This window comes from Buteo buteo, chromosome 11, assembly GCF_964188355.1.
Source record: "Buteo buteo chromosome 11, bButBut1.hap1.1, whole genome shotgun sequence".
NCBI classification, from domain to species: domain Eukaryota; kingdom Metazoa; phylum Chordata; class Aves; order Accipitriformes; family Accipitridae; genus Buteo; species Buteo buteo.
Window position 1 is genome coordinate 22,002,734 of NC_134181.1, and position 16,613 is coordinate 22,019,346.

A 16,613-nucleotide genomic window follows, 5' to 3' on the forward strand; every position below is an offset into this window, starting at 1 on the left:
GAGTTAAAAGTGTGTTGGCCTATAATCTACCTTACTGGCTGCATGTTACCTGTGAGGGAAGATGGAGGCAGGCATAGCCTGAAGTGATGAGCTTGGTTCATGTCTCTTCTCTGAGAATTATGCTGGAGATACTCCATAGACTCTGATCAGGCACCACGGCAGCAGTGCTGTTGGTGTAAGATAGGATTACTTGAGATGGTGAGTCATGGTGGCCATCGTGTATACAGGTGAATTTGACAGCTGCTGTGTAGCATCTAAGGCTGCTTCCTCCTCCTTTGGTATTGCAAATTGTTGTGTTCTTTGACAGGGCTTTGAACACTTGCCAAGGTTCAGGTGCTCAAAAACAGTTGTGTGTGGATTGCAGCGCTTTCCTCTGGGTTTGGCTTTGATATGTGAGAGGATTGGCTTTGATATGTGAGAGAGTTGTCTGGGGAGGAGGGCAAAAAAGCTAAGAGGGGTGATGCTTAGGCACAGTGTCTTAGAAATGTATTTCCTTCTGGGGCAGAGATGTACCAAGGGTAACTACGGTTGTCATGGGGGATGTGCTTTGTGTTAAAAGCCTCCTCACATACTGTCAGCTCTTAAGACACCTGTGAAATGGAAATACTTCAGTCAGTGAAATCACATCAACACTTGCTGGGTAATTCCACCAGTGACCTCTGCTATCTTTCTTGACAGAATGACTTGGATGACCCAGAGAGAGGTATGATTTTTGTCTGCTCTGCTACACATAAGACCAAGTCCATGTTCTTCTTCCTGGCCCAGACAGAGCAGGGAGACATCTTCAAGATTACGCTGGAGACAGATGAAGACATGGTAAGCATCACATGAAGAACAACAGAAGCATTCATTGAGAAGAGTCCTTAGTCAATTATTTTGATTCTCTAAAGCGATAAGTATTTGATATTGTGGTTTTAGCTGTGTAATGGCCTGTGTTCTGTGTGACTTGTAGTACCGTTATACCCACAGTTGTAACTGCTGTTTACTCATATAGAGACACAGCACAATGTTTGCAAGATCCTGCAGTTATGCTGCAGAGTCACTTGGGCATATTTTAGATGTTCTACAGGCGGTCCTTTCTTCAAAAGATGTATTGTAAAGTGTGGTCGATGAACCTGCTAGAGGGTATGCCAGAAACTAATTCTGGGGAATTTAGTTTCTCTTGATCATAGTAGGTGCTCTCTATTTCATCTCTTAATTGAATATTTACATGCTATAATCAATCTTTTTGCAAATTGATGTAGACAGCTTGGTACAGCTGATCCATGAGTTGAAACAACGAGCTTGAAGTGGCTTGCTGCTTCTTGTCTTAGTATTTTGCAATAAAAAGATCTCTGCTGCAGAGAGTCAGTGGGTTTTTTTGAGTAAATGTTGAATGTCAGTTTCTCTTTCATCTACACGTCAAATTTAGTACAAGGGATGATTGTGTAGCGTCTTTAAGTGTCTTGGAAGTTTTCATCAGCAGCTATTGCGACCATATCAAACATTGAAATTTGCTCAGGACAGTTAATTTTTCATGTGTTGGGGAATAGCTGGTGTTCAGTGAAGCAAATTTCTTCTTTTAAACAGCTTGCTATTTTTGCAGCTGTTTTTTTTCCAAACCGACTCAGTGTTACTAAAGCCAGAAAGTCTTGGAATAAAACAGGCAGCCTGACCTGTGTGTTCAAAATAGTCTGTTGTGATCTATAACCTGCTGCCCCAAACTACTGATGTGGTTAAGCCTGGCCCACTCGCTTGGTCCCTATCTTTGGAGAGGATAGCTAGGCAGCTTTTTTTTTATTAAATCACACATGTACAGTTCTAGTACTTTGCTAGCACAGTCACATCTTCCTCTGCTTTCAGGTAACAGAGATTCGACTGAAGTACTTTGACACTGTTCCTGTCGCTGCTGCCATGTGCGTGCTGAAAACGGGGTTTCTCTTTGTGGCATCTGAATTTGGAAACCAGTGAGTAAACAGTTTTAGGTCAGCATTTTTCCCCTGAAACAGACTGATTCTGTTCAGGACTGCAAACTGACCTTTGAACTTACTGAACATACAAAGACAAAACCTCTGTTTTAATGGGTAAATTAACGCTTTGTTCACATGGCTTCAGCGGAACAATTGGTTTAGGCTATGACTGAGTGGGGGAATTTTCTTCTTGTTTGAACCCAGATTAGATATTATAGTCCAGAGAACAAAAGATTACATGCTGTTGCAGTAGGTTTTGGAAGAATTGAGCACTTGCAGTTCATAAAGGGTCCATCATGTATCTGGATGAATTATCTTTAATTAGTTTGATCAGTTTTCATTGAACCTTTGTGTGTTACGGCCCACTCAGAAGTAGATAGGGTTTGTTATGAGTAACTGTGGTCCTTTCCATAATAGATGTATACTTGACGGCTTTCCCAATTCATGTTTGGGGTTCTAGAATATTCTAAAGTCTCAAAGAAGACTTTGCACACCTTTGAAGATGGCTAAACAGTGTCTAAGGGATTCACAAGAATGGAGATTAATACTTTTTTCTGACTACATCTGCAGTCAGCCACCTGGGGGAGCTCCAGCCAGTTTACTAGAGTGAATCTGAACTCAGTTGTATTAACTAAGCTCTTGAGGAAGCCATATTCATTTGAGCTTTATTAAAACCAGGAAGAAATCAGTCTATCTTTCTGGTTTTATTTTTTTTCTCTGAAGTTTAACTTGATTGTTGTGATATTTAGGCTCATAAAATGAAATAGGGAATGCGGTAAAAATAGCAAGGTGAGAGTATTCCAATAAAATAGATAACTGTGGAGCTGCAGTCTTAGCCATTGGCCTTGCTCTTGGCCTCAGCTGTCAGTTGGTGCTTGGGCTCTAACACAAGAAATATCTGAAAGGCTCAAGGGTAAACAGAGAAAACACTGAAACTCTGGGATGCCTTGCCAGTGACAGCTACGAATGAGAAGGTTTGGAGGAGGGAGGTTGTGGTGGTTTTTTTGTTTCTGTGGTTTTTGTTTAGTTTTTTTGCAGGCCTCTGATTTCCTTTAAATATCTTGTCACCAAGAAGACAATTCCTAAGGCTAAATTTTAATAGCTGTACAATGTAGGGAAGGATTTCTGTCCTCCCTGCTGCCTAGTGAATATTTGGCTAAGCCTTTCTTAGAGAAGGCTACATGAGCTTTGCACTGAAAGCTGTTGCTTTTGCTTTCTGTCTCAAGTTACCTGTACCAGATAGCTCACCTGGGTGATGATGATGAGGAGCCAGAGTTCTCTTCTGCCATGCCTCTTGAGGAAGGAGACACGTTCTTTTTTCAGCCACGACCTCTCAAGAACCTGGTGCTGGTGGATGAGCTGGACAGTTTGTCTCCTATTCTGTGTTGTCAGGTACGTTGCCATCAGCAAGCTCTCATTTGCCACATAAGTAAGTCTTTCTCATTTACAGAGGAATTGATCATAGATGCATGATTTTTTTTCTTTGCTTTTCTGCAGAGTATTTGTGTCTAAGCAGAGCCACCAAAGCTACATTATCCTAGGTTTCCAGAAATACTGCTCTATACTAAATGCTGATAGAAAAGCAAGTCTGCTAAATTCTCGGACAGCTGCCTAAGCCTGGTACCTGGCCTAGCAGCCTTTGATTCCTGTGGTGATAAATAGATATGTGGACACAGGGTGTCAGCCAGCAGACATGTACTGCTCCTCTGACCATCAGACCAGCTCTCTGCTCTGCAGAGAGTTTGGTTAAAACTTGACATTATTTCTGGGCAGTAGATGGTACACCCTATGGCATCTTCACTGTTTACAGTGTCTGAAAAGAAACCATTCGTAAAGCAGTAGTGTGTCATACATAGTTTAGTTTAATTTTCTCTTCCTGTGGGTAGTGTTTGACACTATGTCTCCATGCAGATAGCAGATTTGGCCAATGAAGACACACCCCAGTTGTATGTGGCTTGTGGTCGGGGGCCCCGGTCGTCTCTGAGGGTTCTAAGACATGGACTTGAGGTAAGACTTCCAGCACTTTAGAAGAACAGCTTGAGAGGTGAGGGCAGTGGGAGAAAATCTTTGAAATAAGGGTGCTGAAATGAAGGGATTCTCCTTTTGCTGTAGTCTGGAGAGCAACTTTCTCTAGGCTTGCTTCTTGGAAATAGAAGGATTGTCCTCTTTACTCTGACAGTTTTAAAGGCTTTTTGTTCATTTGACTCTTGACCACCTGCATTTTGTCCCTTCTAATACTTGAGTGTATTGAGCTGGAACATTCCCATTGTCTCTGCCAGCTGCTGCTAGTGATCCCTTTGCTGGGGCAGATGACCTTGTTTTAAAGCTGATCATCCAGAGCTCTAATGTTGCTGTATCATTGCTGAATGTATTCTACCCTGTAGCACATCTGGCATGGGGGAGAAAGCATCAGAATTGGGAATTATTAGCTTTCCTTCCCAGTTGCAGGAAAGCCTAAAAGCTGCTGGTGGTTTGGTGACGTACTGTAGTAAGTAAACATCTGTTTGCAAAAGAACCTTCTTCCTGTTTACTCTTAGGTATCTGAAATGGCCGTCTCAGAGCTGCCTGGTAACCCCAATGCTGTATGGACTGTGAGGAGACATGTTGAAGGTATGCAGTATTTTCCTAAAGCACAGGGAGGTGATAATGTTTTTTGATGCTTTTTGTTTGTTGGGGTTTTTTTGGTTTTGTGTCCAAAGAGATAGGAGAGGTGCTGCATTATGGTTGTATGCCATCCCCAAAAGTTACATTTTGGATCAGCAGCCACCTGTTTGTACACCCTCTGGTTCCCTAGAATTGTCACACTTCCCTTTGACAGAGAATCGCCTACCTGCAGCTGCATCCATCACCCAATATGCTGCATCAGCTGTATGTTTGCAGCCTGAAGCTGCTGAACTTCTCATCCTTTCCCACTTCCCATAAGTTCTTGCTCTGACATCAGCAGGCAATGATTATACTTTTTGTTGGAGCGTACTCACTATTCTTTATGTGCGTGTTGACAGCTACAGTAATCAGCTCTTTCTGAGAGAGTGGGATACAAATTATGGAACAAAGAAGATAAATTGGCAACAGTGTCTGTATTTTATTACTTCCCACTATGCATATCTGCAAAGAAAACAGTCTGTTTGTGCTAGGACATGGTCCCTATTCAAACACTCAGCAGTGTATAGAATGCTGCTGATTCCAGGAAGGTCAGGATCTGAAATTGGCAGAATATACAGGATTGTGGGTTTGGTTTGGTTTTGTTTTGTTTGGGGTTTTTTTTTTCCTGATTTGAAATAAGGGGTTTGCCATACTAAAGTACAAGAGGAAATGTAATCCCTTGTCCTGCCTTTCTCTTGAGGGCAAGAACAGAGTTCCTCAGAAAAACCCAAAAAGCCTGAAATGACACTATTCTGGGTGCTGATGGTCTCAGTGATTATTGCCAAGGCAGTGCTTCGTATAAATCTTGGAAAGGCTTGCCGTAGGTTTATGCACTGGATATAGAAATGCCAGATTGTTGCAGTGGAGACCTTAGCCTGCTGTGGTGACATGGTATCTTGTTTTTAAGGAATCACAGAGTAGTGTGTCTTCCAGGGAGCCAGTAACCCTGTGGGAATTTCAGACATTGCTGTGGGATTTACCTTGCCATCCGAGACCTGCCATCAGTTCCTGTGCTCGTGTTCTGAGACTCATGTACTGCCTAAGCAGCATGGAAGGAGCTTTGAGCACAAAGTGCCTTCGTGTTCCCTAGAAATAAAAAGGGTCAGAAGGAAAGCATTTCCACAGTTCATACCAAAAATATTTGCTTTTCTTAAAAGGCATTCCAGTTTGTTAGAGACAAACCTTTGCTCCTGCCTTCTGGAAGAGGAGTTGGTAACATTTGCTCCCTCTGAGAGATGAAGGCTTCTGACATCACCTTACAGTTTTAAAACCTTTTCTCTTGGGGTTCCAGAGGATGACTTTGACTATTCAGGAGATGGAGGACCATTGCTAACCTATATGAAACAGACCAGTCTCGATGCCTCCTCTTTTTTCCTCCTTCCAAATTCTCCAGGTTCCAGCATGAAGATCTTCTCCGTGATTTCAGAAAGGCTGGAATTTGTAGCTGTTGTGAACCATGCTACTTTTTGAATACGGTTAAAAGTTACATGAAACCGATCCCCATGTTACAATTCCCTGAATTCAGAAACTATTTTAGTGGGTTTTAATCAGAAAGACTGCAGAACCTTTTCAGACATGTATCTAATCTTGAAACTGCCCAAGTGCTGGTTTTTGAGTGTTCACTTTGCAGTGTCGGGCTGCCTGGCTCTGCCTTGATGCCACAGTGTGCGCGTGCTGCAAGGCCTCTGTAAGACACATACAGGTTTGCAGCCTTCAAAGCAAATACTAACCTTGGCTGGTACGTGGTGATACACACTACCAATACCAAGCCTTTTTTTTTCTTCCACAGGTGGCTGGTGGTGGAGGTGCTGATCACCACAGGTGTGTACCTACTGCTAGGGGCTACTGTACTGTCCCACAGGTTAACCACAGAGAATCCCCAAATCATGCTACTTTTATGCTAAGCTTTTCAGTAAACAGATTCTAGAAGCTGTTGTGTAGCTGGAGATTGTTGCCTTTGTAGTTCGTAGCTGAGGAGTAGAAAGCAACTCCCATTCTATCTTACAGTCTTTGGGGAACAAAATAATCGACCATGTCTCTGCAGAATGGTCAGTTCTTGCTAAAATCAGAGGTGTGCGTTTCTGGGGTGTTTTCAGCTCCTTTCTAGACTAAGGATTGGTTCCCAGCTGCTTTGTACAGACCTCCAAGAGAAAATAGTCAAGTGTGCTTGAAGCACGTGTAGGTATTGCTGGCATGGGAATGCCCTGTGGTTATGGGATGCTGTCGTGGTTTAACCCCAGCCAGCAGCTAAACACCACGCAGCCGCTCACTCACTCCCCCCCCATCCAGTGGGATGGGGGAGAAAATCAGGAAAAGAAGTAAAACTCCTGGGTTGAGATAAGAACGGTTTAATAGGACAGAAAAGAAGAAACTAATAATGATAATGATAACACTAATAAAATGACAACAGTAAGTAATAAAAGGATTGAAATGTACAAATGATGCGCAGGGCAATTGCTCACCACCTGCCGACCAACACCCAGCCAGTCCCCGAGCGGCGAATCCCTGCCCCCCCCCCTTCCCAGTTCCTAAACTAGATGGGACGTCACATGGTATGGAATACACCGTTGGCCAGTTTGGGTCAGGTGCCCTGGCTGGGCATGAGAAGCTGAAAAATCCTTGACTATAGTCTAAACACTACTGAGCAACAACTGAAAACATCAGTGTTATCAGCATTCTTCTCATACTGAACTCAAAACATAGCACTGTACCAGCTACTAGGAAGACAGTTAATTCTATCCCAGCTGAAACCAGGACAGAGGCATCTGCCCATCAGACAGAAGTGGATGGGATTTGGACCAAACCCTCTCTTGCAGTTGAATATCAAGGTCTGGGGAGCTAGGTGGCTGTGTGCTTTGCTGTGGAGATAGATGTGAGCTGAGACCTACAGTCTGCATTCCCTACCTGGCACTCTTGCATGAAAAGCAATGTGCAGTGAGTCACAGCTGTGGAGTCTCCACGCAGTAGTAAACAGAAGCCCAGGAAAATGTGCTGTCATCCTGTCAGTATCTTTTAAGTGAGAATAATCCTGAACTTTGTCACTGCTCATCTGTTTGTTCACTGTGCTCTGAGACAGTGGTGACTGCATTTGTATTGGTGCAAATTCAGATGCTGCAGAGCATGAAAAAACTGTATCAGGCCTGGGCTGGTGTATAGGAATGGAATTCTCACGAACTAACTCAGACTGAATCCATGACATGTAACAAAAAGGACGGTAGTGTAGAATTCATGGTCTGAAATGTGATGTTTTCATAACTGGTCGTGATGTGTGCATGAGGCTGCAGAAAACTTGTAATGAATGCATAGGAGAATGAGTCCAGCTGTGGTTCTTCAGAGTCATTAAAATGTCTCTGTTACTCACTGAAAGGAGCTAACTGGAGCAGTTAGAACAGTAACAAGCATCTCTGAAGTCTTGTGTCTGTGTAAAAAATAATGTCTATCTGTTCAAAACTGAGCAGCCTGATGTTATGCTTGGAGTTGTGCAGAGCTAAGTAGATATCTTTTCCTATGAAAAATCTGTAGATCTTTTCTTTTTTGAACTGAGAATACTTCTCAGTGTGCCCCGGGGATTTAGTCCTCTTAATTTCAACTAGGCTGCTATATTTTCTAAACCAGAATTGTATTGTTTGAATCTAGATGAATGCATCTTATTCACTGACTTAATTCTGGTAAATCAAACCCTTTATTTCAAAAGCTTCAGCAGAGACTCATTAAGCAACACTACTGGACTTCAAGCAAAAATGCACTTGTCACTATTACTGACACAAACTTAAAGGCACGCTCTAATATAACTGTTAGCCAGTGAAAAGAAAGAGGTAAAAAACTATTAAGAGGTAGGAATGAGTTTTCATTTAGAGTAGGACTAAGGGAATCTGTTTTGCTTTCAAATGGGAGTTCTTTGTCCTGCTCCAAATCACATGGTTAAGTCTCCAGCTGGGACATGGTGGTTTATCATGAGAATGACAGCCCCCAGGGAGGAAGGCAGCAGCTCTCAAGAAGTTTGGAAAGCAACGATGGTCTTTGAAATGGAATTTTTAGAACATCCTGTCTACAGGATATTTATGAATTAAATGCTTAGCCTGTGAACTGCTAGAATCTCTGTTTAAAGAGATCGAGGAATTCTTGTAGACTTCTGGTGTTGAAAAATTCATGTAAGTTTGTAGGAGAAGCTTCTATTTAGTGTAGAAAATAACCAGTATGTAATGGTGTACATCTTGCTGAACTCTTATATCTGCTGTTAACATTAGAGAAATTCTGTTAAGCCAAGTGTTAAAATAGTTGCCATTACTAACCAGTTTCTGTGTGCAGGTTCAGTTTTTTCATTTCCCAAGTGGACCTGCTCCTGTTCGTGGGGTTCAGGAGCTTGTCGGAGGTTATAGCCTGTGACCACTTAATAGAGTAGTAATGGAGTTTAGGCCACAGACCACTGTTGGAATTGCTTTAATTATACAAAGCTCTTCAGTTTGATCAGAGCTGTGGTCTGTATACCAGATGTTGGAGGGAAAAATGATGGGTTTTTTCACTTGCATATTTTCAGCTGTATGTAAGAACTTTGTTAGAAACGTGACACAGCAGGTTTGGCAATGTCTCCTTCTAAACAGGGTGGATAAGAAAAGGATCAGTTCCTGAAGTATTTGTTTCAGTTAACCCAGTTCAGTTTCTTTAAGCTGCTGCATAGTATTTGCTGGCATCCTGTATTCATCCCAGTGAGAGTTCTCTATTTTCTTTCTCTACTTAGAGAGTCATTAGCCATTTCTCCATGTCTTCCACATTTGCAAATTATGGAGAAAGTCTGCTCCAGGGCAAAAACTGACAGCTCTCTTACACCCTCACCTTTGTTAATAGTCTTGTGTTGTGGTGCATAAGTCTGAGCTTTGGGTTGAGTTGGGTTAAAATGGGGAATTTTTTCCTTTTAAGAAATAGCACTTGCATGACAACAGCAGCAGAAGTGGAATTGCTTCTCTGAGGCAATCTTACTTCACCAGGGCTCCTGGCTCCATTTCCCAGCAGACTTACTTAATTGTTTCTGTTCCTTTTGTTACTCTGTTTTAATGAGACTTTCTTCCCCACCTCTTCAATGCCTATCACTTCTGGAGAACGAAAATGGACAGCAATAAACGGCGGCGTTCCCTTTACCCCGTGCTACTACTTGTTTCCCACAAAGTTTCCCTATTTCTAAATGAGCTCTTAAGACTATTTTGATTAGCATAGCTCCTGTCCAAGCTACTGGACTCTCCCAAGCTGTCCCCTTTGGAAGAAGCCAGTACTGGAGATAATAGTTGTAATACTGTCACTTATTCCAGTAGAAGTAAAGGTCAGTGTTTACTCTGTCTTAAAAATGTAATTGTTTCTCATCCCAGGAGACTGTACGGGTGGCTCTATGAATGTAAGCTAGTTGAGCTTCTGGATGAGGGTAGAGCAGGCTAACCCTGACGTCCTCTGCTGTTTGCAGAGTCCGTGGTGTGGTTTCTGCAGATGGGTTCCATGTGTTCACATTATTGGAGTAGAGCATTTCATTTGACTTCATTGGGTGTTAAATCTGGATTCAGCTCCTTGTGTGAGATGGGGCAAGTGTCTTAAAGTCTTCTAGACCTTGTGCTGTCTTTGAAAAAAGTAGGCAGGAGTCTTGCTTGCCAGAATCCAGAGTATCATCATTTGGATCCCTGGCTCAGTCTTGCATTGTTTGGAGTCTAGCAGTGGCTGGCTTTTGGACAGTGTGTCCTAGAATGAACTTACACAATACTGTCAGCAGATGTAATTATCACAGGAATTCTGCTGAAGAGTAACTGCTAGACATCTGTCAGACTGCTAATTTTGTTGTGAAGCCTTGCATTTGTTTAATCAGCACCCTTTTTTCCCTGTCTCCCTTGACCAGATGAATTTGATGCCTATATCATTGTGTCCTTCGTAAATGCCACGCTGGTGCTGTCTATTGGAGAAACTGTAGAAGAAGTGACTGACTCTGGATTCCTGGGTACTACACCCACCTTGTCCTGCTCTCTTCTTGGTGATGATGCTTTGGTACAGGTAATGGAAAGCTGCTTCTGACATGTCTGCTTATGTCTGTCACTCTCTTGTTTATGTCTGCTTGCTGCCCGGCCATGGTTTCTACAGTAGTGCAACATATGTCATGTCTAAAGGTGTGGATTGGCAGAGAATGACACTTGGCCTTTCCCGTTTTATATCCTGCTAAGATAAACTGGACCAGCTAAAGATGCTCCTAATCTCCTTCAGTGCATGCTCGGTAGTCCCTTGCTACAGTTCAAAGATGCAGTGCTTCCAGCTGGCGAGTGGCTTCATGCTAGTTCAGCCTGTTGCATAGCTAATGGATCACCACTGCCAGGAGCAGTGCTTGCCTTTGGCTTTTCCTGTGTCAGAACCACTAGTGAGATGGGAGTTGTGAAGGGATGGTAAATGCAGAATTGATGTGATCTTTTTTTTTCCTTCAGGTTTATCCAGATGGGATCCGGCACATTCGAGCAGATAAGAGAGTAAATGAATGGAAGACACCGGGGAAGAAAACCATTGTAAAATGTGCTGTGAACCAGAGACAAGTAGTGATAGCACTAACTGGAGGAGAACTGGTTTACTTTGAGATGGACCCGGTATGTGTGTTAATGTTGTGAATGCATTTGGAAGAGCAAGGCAGAGTATGGGGCATGCCAGAGGTTGATCAGACCTGCAGAAAAGGATTCTGTAGTGAAGCATCCTTCTAGATCGGATAGATCAAAGCCTTGCATATCTGGACTATGTCTGTCTGAGATGATTTAATAGCTAACTGAAGTCTCTGAAGTTCATAACTGAGGCTGAAAATTGTGTACCTATCCTATTGCTATTCTGGTTCTTCCAATTGTTGCTGAAATAAGGCTGTAAAGAAATGGTTTAAAAAAATACAAAAAATCTAAAGCACATTTTTAAAAAAAAAAGGCGGGGGGGAAGGTGTGGAGAGACAGTTTGGTGCTGGTTTGCTGCATTGACTAGTTAATAAGTCTCTTGTGCTTTTGTTTCTCAGTCAGGACAGCTGAATGAGTACACAGAGAGAAAGGAGATGTCGGCTGATGTAGTTTGCATGAGCCTGGCCAATGTTCCTCCTGGGGAGCAGCGCTCCCGGTTCCTTGCTGTTGGGCTGGTGGACAACACTGTCAGAATTATTTCCCTTGACCCTTCGGTGAGTAGCTGTGTTGTTTCTGCCTCTTCCATTGGCTTGAAATGTTCAGAAGGGTACCCCAGAGGTGGGCTGTGTCTGTCCAAGCTGTCTTTTTGTATTTAGGTGGATGACTAGGAATGAATAGCTTCCATGGCTTTTCTCTGCTGGTTGGGAGGAAGCACAGTCCTTGATCCTAACCTGCCTAACCTGTAAGATTCCCTTGTTTTATCTAGTCTTGCCCATACCTGGAAGTTCAGCTAATGAGATATGAAAGTGTTTTCTTTTTTTTGTTTTGTTTGGTGTTTTTTTTTCTTTCCCCTGTCTCACTGTTTATGCCTGTACTATAGGTATGAGCAGACTCATTCTGCAAGCAGGTCAGCAAGAAACCAGCATTATCATTCCTCTGCCTGCAACCGACGAGTGTTCAAAGGATGACTGAAGTAACATAAACTTTGCTCAAATCTCTCCATGCTAAATAGCCGCAAACTGTGCTAGAACAGTTTGGAAGGATCCAGTTTATCTTCTCCAAACCCCAGGGCTGCAACCACTCCTGCTTGCCAAAATCCACAGAGCCAGCGTCTATTGTGACTTTTTTCTGTGCTGAATACTTCTTTATGGAGATTTAAAAGGGCATCTTTAAGCTCCTTAGATGGAGCTTGAATCCCGTCTTGCCATGCCAAGCCTTGCTAACTGGTGTGGTACCTCTTTTCTGTCTCTGACAGGATTGCTTACAGCCGCTGAGTATGCAGGCCCTTCCTGCACAGCCGGAGTCCCTGTGCATTGTGGAGATGGGTGGCACAGAGAAGCAGGATGAACTGGGGGAGAGGGGCTCCATTGGCTTTCTGTACCTGAACATTGGACTGCAGGTGAGAGGTGCCTGCCTGGTTCTGACAGGTGTTTCTTGGTGAGCATTCGCTTGAAAGATGGATTGGTGCCATAGCCTTGTCATCATGCAGCGCAACACAAAGCCTGACTGTTCCCTCCTTGTTACAACATGCTTAACAACTGTGACTGGGGAATTCACTGTGTGACTTAGTAGAGGTGCAAGTTTCCCCATACGTTCCTAGACTTAAGACTAGTCAAAAGACAGCATGTTGTCCTAGACTTCATGTAGGACAAATTGTGCTTTTCCCCTTCCAGAAAGAGGGCATGTTCTAAAAAAAATTTCTGGGTGAAATGTTGGGCAGTTCTTTAGAAACTGCCTGTAGGGCAGAGTATCAAAGAAGTAACTACCCACAACCACAGGCTCTGCTCTAATAACTGCTGTTACACAGCTTTTTGTTGCATCCAGTACTGACTCTCTGATCTTTGACCAAAAAAATGTTGTTTTGACAATTCAACATGTGGTAAAAATAATCAGAGCAGTCTAGGTTCTTTCACATGCCTCAAATTTGATGTCAGAATGCAAGCTCTTTTTAAGCAGCATGAGTTTTTGGGTAAATGCTTTGTATTGAGAGGGATTAGGGTCTGGAATCAGCCCTCCAGGTTTTTCATGGCTTATGTGATGCACCAAACTTCTTGGTCTGTTTTTTGGCTCTTTATTGGTTGGTTTGTTGTGGGGGGCGGTGGTGTTGTGTGTTTGTTTGGTTTACAGTAATTCCTTTCTGCCCTACAGGGGTGTGCAGGAGCTATGCTTTTTAATATTAAGAGCCAATTTAGATACAGCGTGGTTGTAGAAGAGAGTTGTACCGTAAGCTAGGAAAACAAACACCTAATTCTTCAGAAATTGCCTCTCTGTTTTGAATAATGGCTGTAGCTAGTTATTTCTTATCTGTAATCTTGATCTCTTTGGTTTGCTAATGTCAAGAATGGTGTGCTGCTGCGAACTGTCCTGGATCCTGTTACTGGCGATCTTTCCGACACCAGGACCAGATACCTTGGCTCACGGCCTGTGAAACTCTTCCGAGTCCGAATGCAAGGCCAAGAGGCGGTAAGTGAGGCGAGCTCTCAGAAGGGTGCAGATCCAGTCCCCAGGTGCAACATCCTGGTTTTCCTTTATTGGTGGGCAGGGTGGGGAAGCATCCTTACAGCACAGCAGGACGCTCTGGGTAAGGGTGGGAAGTAGAATGACTTCATTATGGAGCTGCCTGGCTCGCAGCTTGCTCTTTCACAAACAGCCTTGCTCTTGTTGGTATTCTCCTTAATTCTTAGGAAGTAATGTGTTGTGCTTCCCTGCCTTCTTTGAACTAGGACTTATCTGACCCATGGGCTGTGTTTGCAGCATGTCTGGAGAGCTCTGAGCAGATTCTTGGGCTTAAAGACACTGGAAAATCTCACCTGCCTTGGTGCACAAGGACAGGAAGAACCCCATGCAGAAATCTTACCCCTTGACTGCTTGATGCAGTTGATGGTTGTTTCCTGTGCATGTTGAGAATGGCTCAGCCAGGGGCTAGACAGCTGCCATGCATGGTTTAAGGAAAATACTTGCAGGATTTGACATAGAGGGAAGGATGTGTTTCATCAGAAGTGCCATTTCCAGCCCTTCTGATGTGGCACCGGGGAGATTAACCACCCCCTGCTTGACTCATTTTTGGATGACACCTTCACAGTTGAGAAATACTGCCGGTCAGCATAGGGGGCTGGATTTGGGAATGTGAGCTCTGCTTTAATGTTATGGTACACTGGGTGAATGTCTTCAACTTGCTCCTTCCAGTCTGCCAGCTGTAACTTGGAGATGAGGTGCTTTGCAGCTCCAGCAGAAAATACTATAGAATAGCTGAGTGCTTTTCTACTTTGAGACTGGTCTTGGTTCCTTGTCTTACAATATGGGGAGAAAAAACATACTGCTTATGGCCAGTCAGTGATGGGCTTGGAGCGGCCTGTGAGTGTTTCAGTGTAATTCCAGCTTTTGTTGCTCAGGTAGAAAGTAAGCTTGAACTGAAGTTGATTTAGCCAAATGCGTAAAGCTGAAGAATTTAGAAGTCCATCTGCTTCCTTTGTTTCCCTTAACTTGATTGATTAAAAATAGGTTACTGAATATTTTTTTTTTAAAGGAAATTTCACTTAGATGCTGAATCAGAGTGTTATAGCATTTGGATTGTGACAAAGCAGTAAATATTTATTTTAAGTGACCTGTTCCCATTAGAACAGGCTATTGTTCAAAAAAAAAAAAAAAGAAAGTATTTGTTGATCTTGGCTTTTACAGATAGAATAGTTTTTATTGCACCTCAGTTTGAGTATCAGTTGTCTTGATAGTACTTTGAAGTTCCTCTTTGTGCCATATGCAATTTACAGATAAAACTGTCCCTTGCAAGCAAGTGGTATCTCTGAAGGTATGCTCTGAGCTGGGTGGAGTCCACCCACAAGAATTCAGTTGTTCTAGTGGGTAAGAGTCCAGCACTGTACATTCATTCATATTGCAAGGAGTGAGCTTGCCTCCATCCCCAGACCTGATAAATTTGCTGTGTTGTCTGTTTCCCAGGTGCTGGCCATGTCAAGCCGTTCCTGGCTCAGTTATTCCTATCAGTCACGCTTCCACCTGACTCCTCTGTCCTATGAGACACTGGAGTTTGCATCTGGTTTTGCTTCTGAGCAGTGCCCAGAGGGCATTGTAGCCATCTCCACAAACACATTGAGGTGAGAACTGATGGGGGAACACAAATACTTCTGGGCTGGGGTGCTAGGCAGATGGAGGGGTGGTGAATTCTCTCTAGACATTCAAAAGGAAAGAGTTAAAGTGACTTAACTTAAGAATTAAGGTCTTTTTCATGTTATATGATTATGGATAATGATTTGATAAAAACACTTGGATGGGTTTCAGAAAACAGACAGAATACAAGGATAGTTATGCTGTCAAAAAGAAATAGCGTGTGCTTCTCTGATTTGTATTTTCTAGCTTTTTAAAATAACAAGTGTAATTCAAGTTATCCTTAAATTCTCTGATCCTTAGAGAGGGAAGCTTTTAATAAATGTGAACCTATTGTATATTAGAATCTTGTGGTTTGTGATCTGAATTGGCTGCTTTGCAGAAAATAAGCCATGTGATTAAGAAATCAGAGGCATGACAGGGGTGTATTTGTTGCCTTTTTAAAGTTCAGCTTAGATATTAAAAAGATAAATGAAAATAATGGACCACAAATTCAGGAGCTCTGCTGTATGCACTTGAACAGGCACTTTTTTCGTATCTGTCCTCACTGAAATATTACAGCATTCATTGCTTTTAAAGGAGTCATTCTTTCTGGAGAGACTTGCGGTTTTTAGTCACCAAATGCCAGAAGAACTGGCATTTCAGCTGGCAAGTCACAGGAAGAAAGAATTGGCATTGCATTTTTCATACTGTTTTAACTAAAGTGCCTCTGAGGAGCATTTGATCATGTGTCAGAGTCTGTGTCGCATTTAGATTCAGATGATGTGGTCCCCAAATGTGTACTTTCCTTCTTCTGTGGGCTCTCTGTTCCTCTTGGGATAGACTTCAGCACCACTCAGAACACACCCTGAGACAGTGAGACCCCTCAAGTCAAGGACCTCGCACTGCAGAGCACACCTGTCCCACAGCATAGGCTCCCATTGAGGATGCTAGTTTTGCTCTGCTCTCTGGAGCTGTTTGCTAGTTGCTGTCTGGCCCAAGAAAGGTGCTGCTTGTCTCCAGCACTAGCCAGTTGCACAGATGTAAAGCTCAACTCGTTTTGTTCTCTTGGACAGTTGCTTTCAGACCTTGTTCAACACGTGTCACATCTTTGTCCCCCAGGATTTTGGCACTGGAGAAGCTGGGGGCAGTCTTCAACCAGGTTGCCTTCCCGTTGCAGTACACACCCCGAAAATTTGTCATTCACCCAGAGAGCAATAACCTGATCATCATTGAGACGGACCACAACGCTTACACTGAGGCCACCAAGGCACAGAGGAAGCAGCAAATGGCTGAGGTAATTGGGGTG

The 16,613-nt window shown here is 43.1% G+C and overlaps 1 protein-coding gene and 1 non-coding gene across 2 annotated transcripts in view; both read left to right on the forward strand.

Annotated features, from left to right (window-relative positions):
* The window catches only part of SF3B3 (splicing factor 3b subunit 3), a 30,780-nt gene that overhangs the window by 4,962 nt on the left and 9,205 nt on the right, over nt 1-16,613 (forward strand). Inside the window, exons 7-18 of the mRNA XM_075040412.1 lie at nt 679-816; nt 1,843-1,946; nt 3,176-3,341; nt 3,861-3,956; nt 4,487-4,559; nt 10,468-10,619; nt 11,042-11,197; nt 11,605-11,760; nt 12,462-12,605; nt 13,547-13,669; nt 15,161-15,315; nt 16,427-16,601. Coding sequence (XP_074896513.1) covers nt 679-816; nt 1,843-1,946; nt 3,176-3,341; nt 3,861-3,956; nt 4,487-4,559; nt 10,468-10,619; nt 11,042-11,197; nt 11,605-11,760; nt 12,462-12,605; nt 13,547-13,669; nt 15,161-15,315; nt 16,427-16,601 — 1,638 coding nt within the window. The remainder of the gene's footprint in view (nt 1-678; nt 817-1,842; nt 1,947-3,175; nt 3,342-3,860; nt 3,957-4,486; nt 4,560-10,467; nt 10,620-11,041; nt 11,198-11,604; nt 11,761-12,461; nt 12,606-13,546; nt 13,670-15,160; nt 15,316-16,426; nt 16,602-16,613) is intronic.
* LOC142037486 (small nucleolar RNA SNORD111) lies at nt 75-154 on the forward strand. Its single transcript, XR_012652393.1, has one exon. It is a non-coding gene; the product is annotated as a small nucleolar RNA SNORD111 (small nucleolar RNA).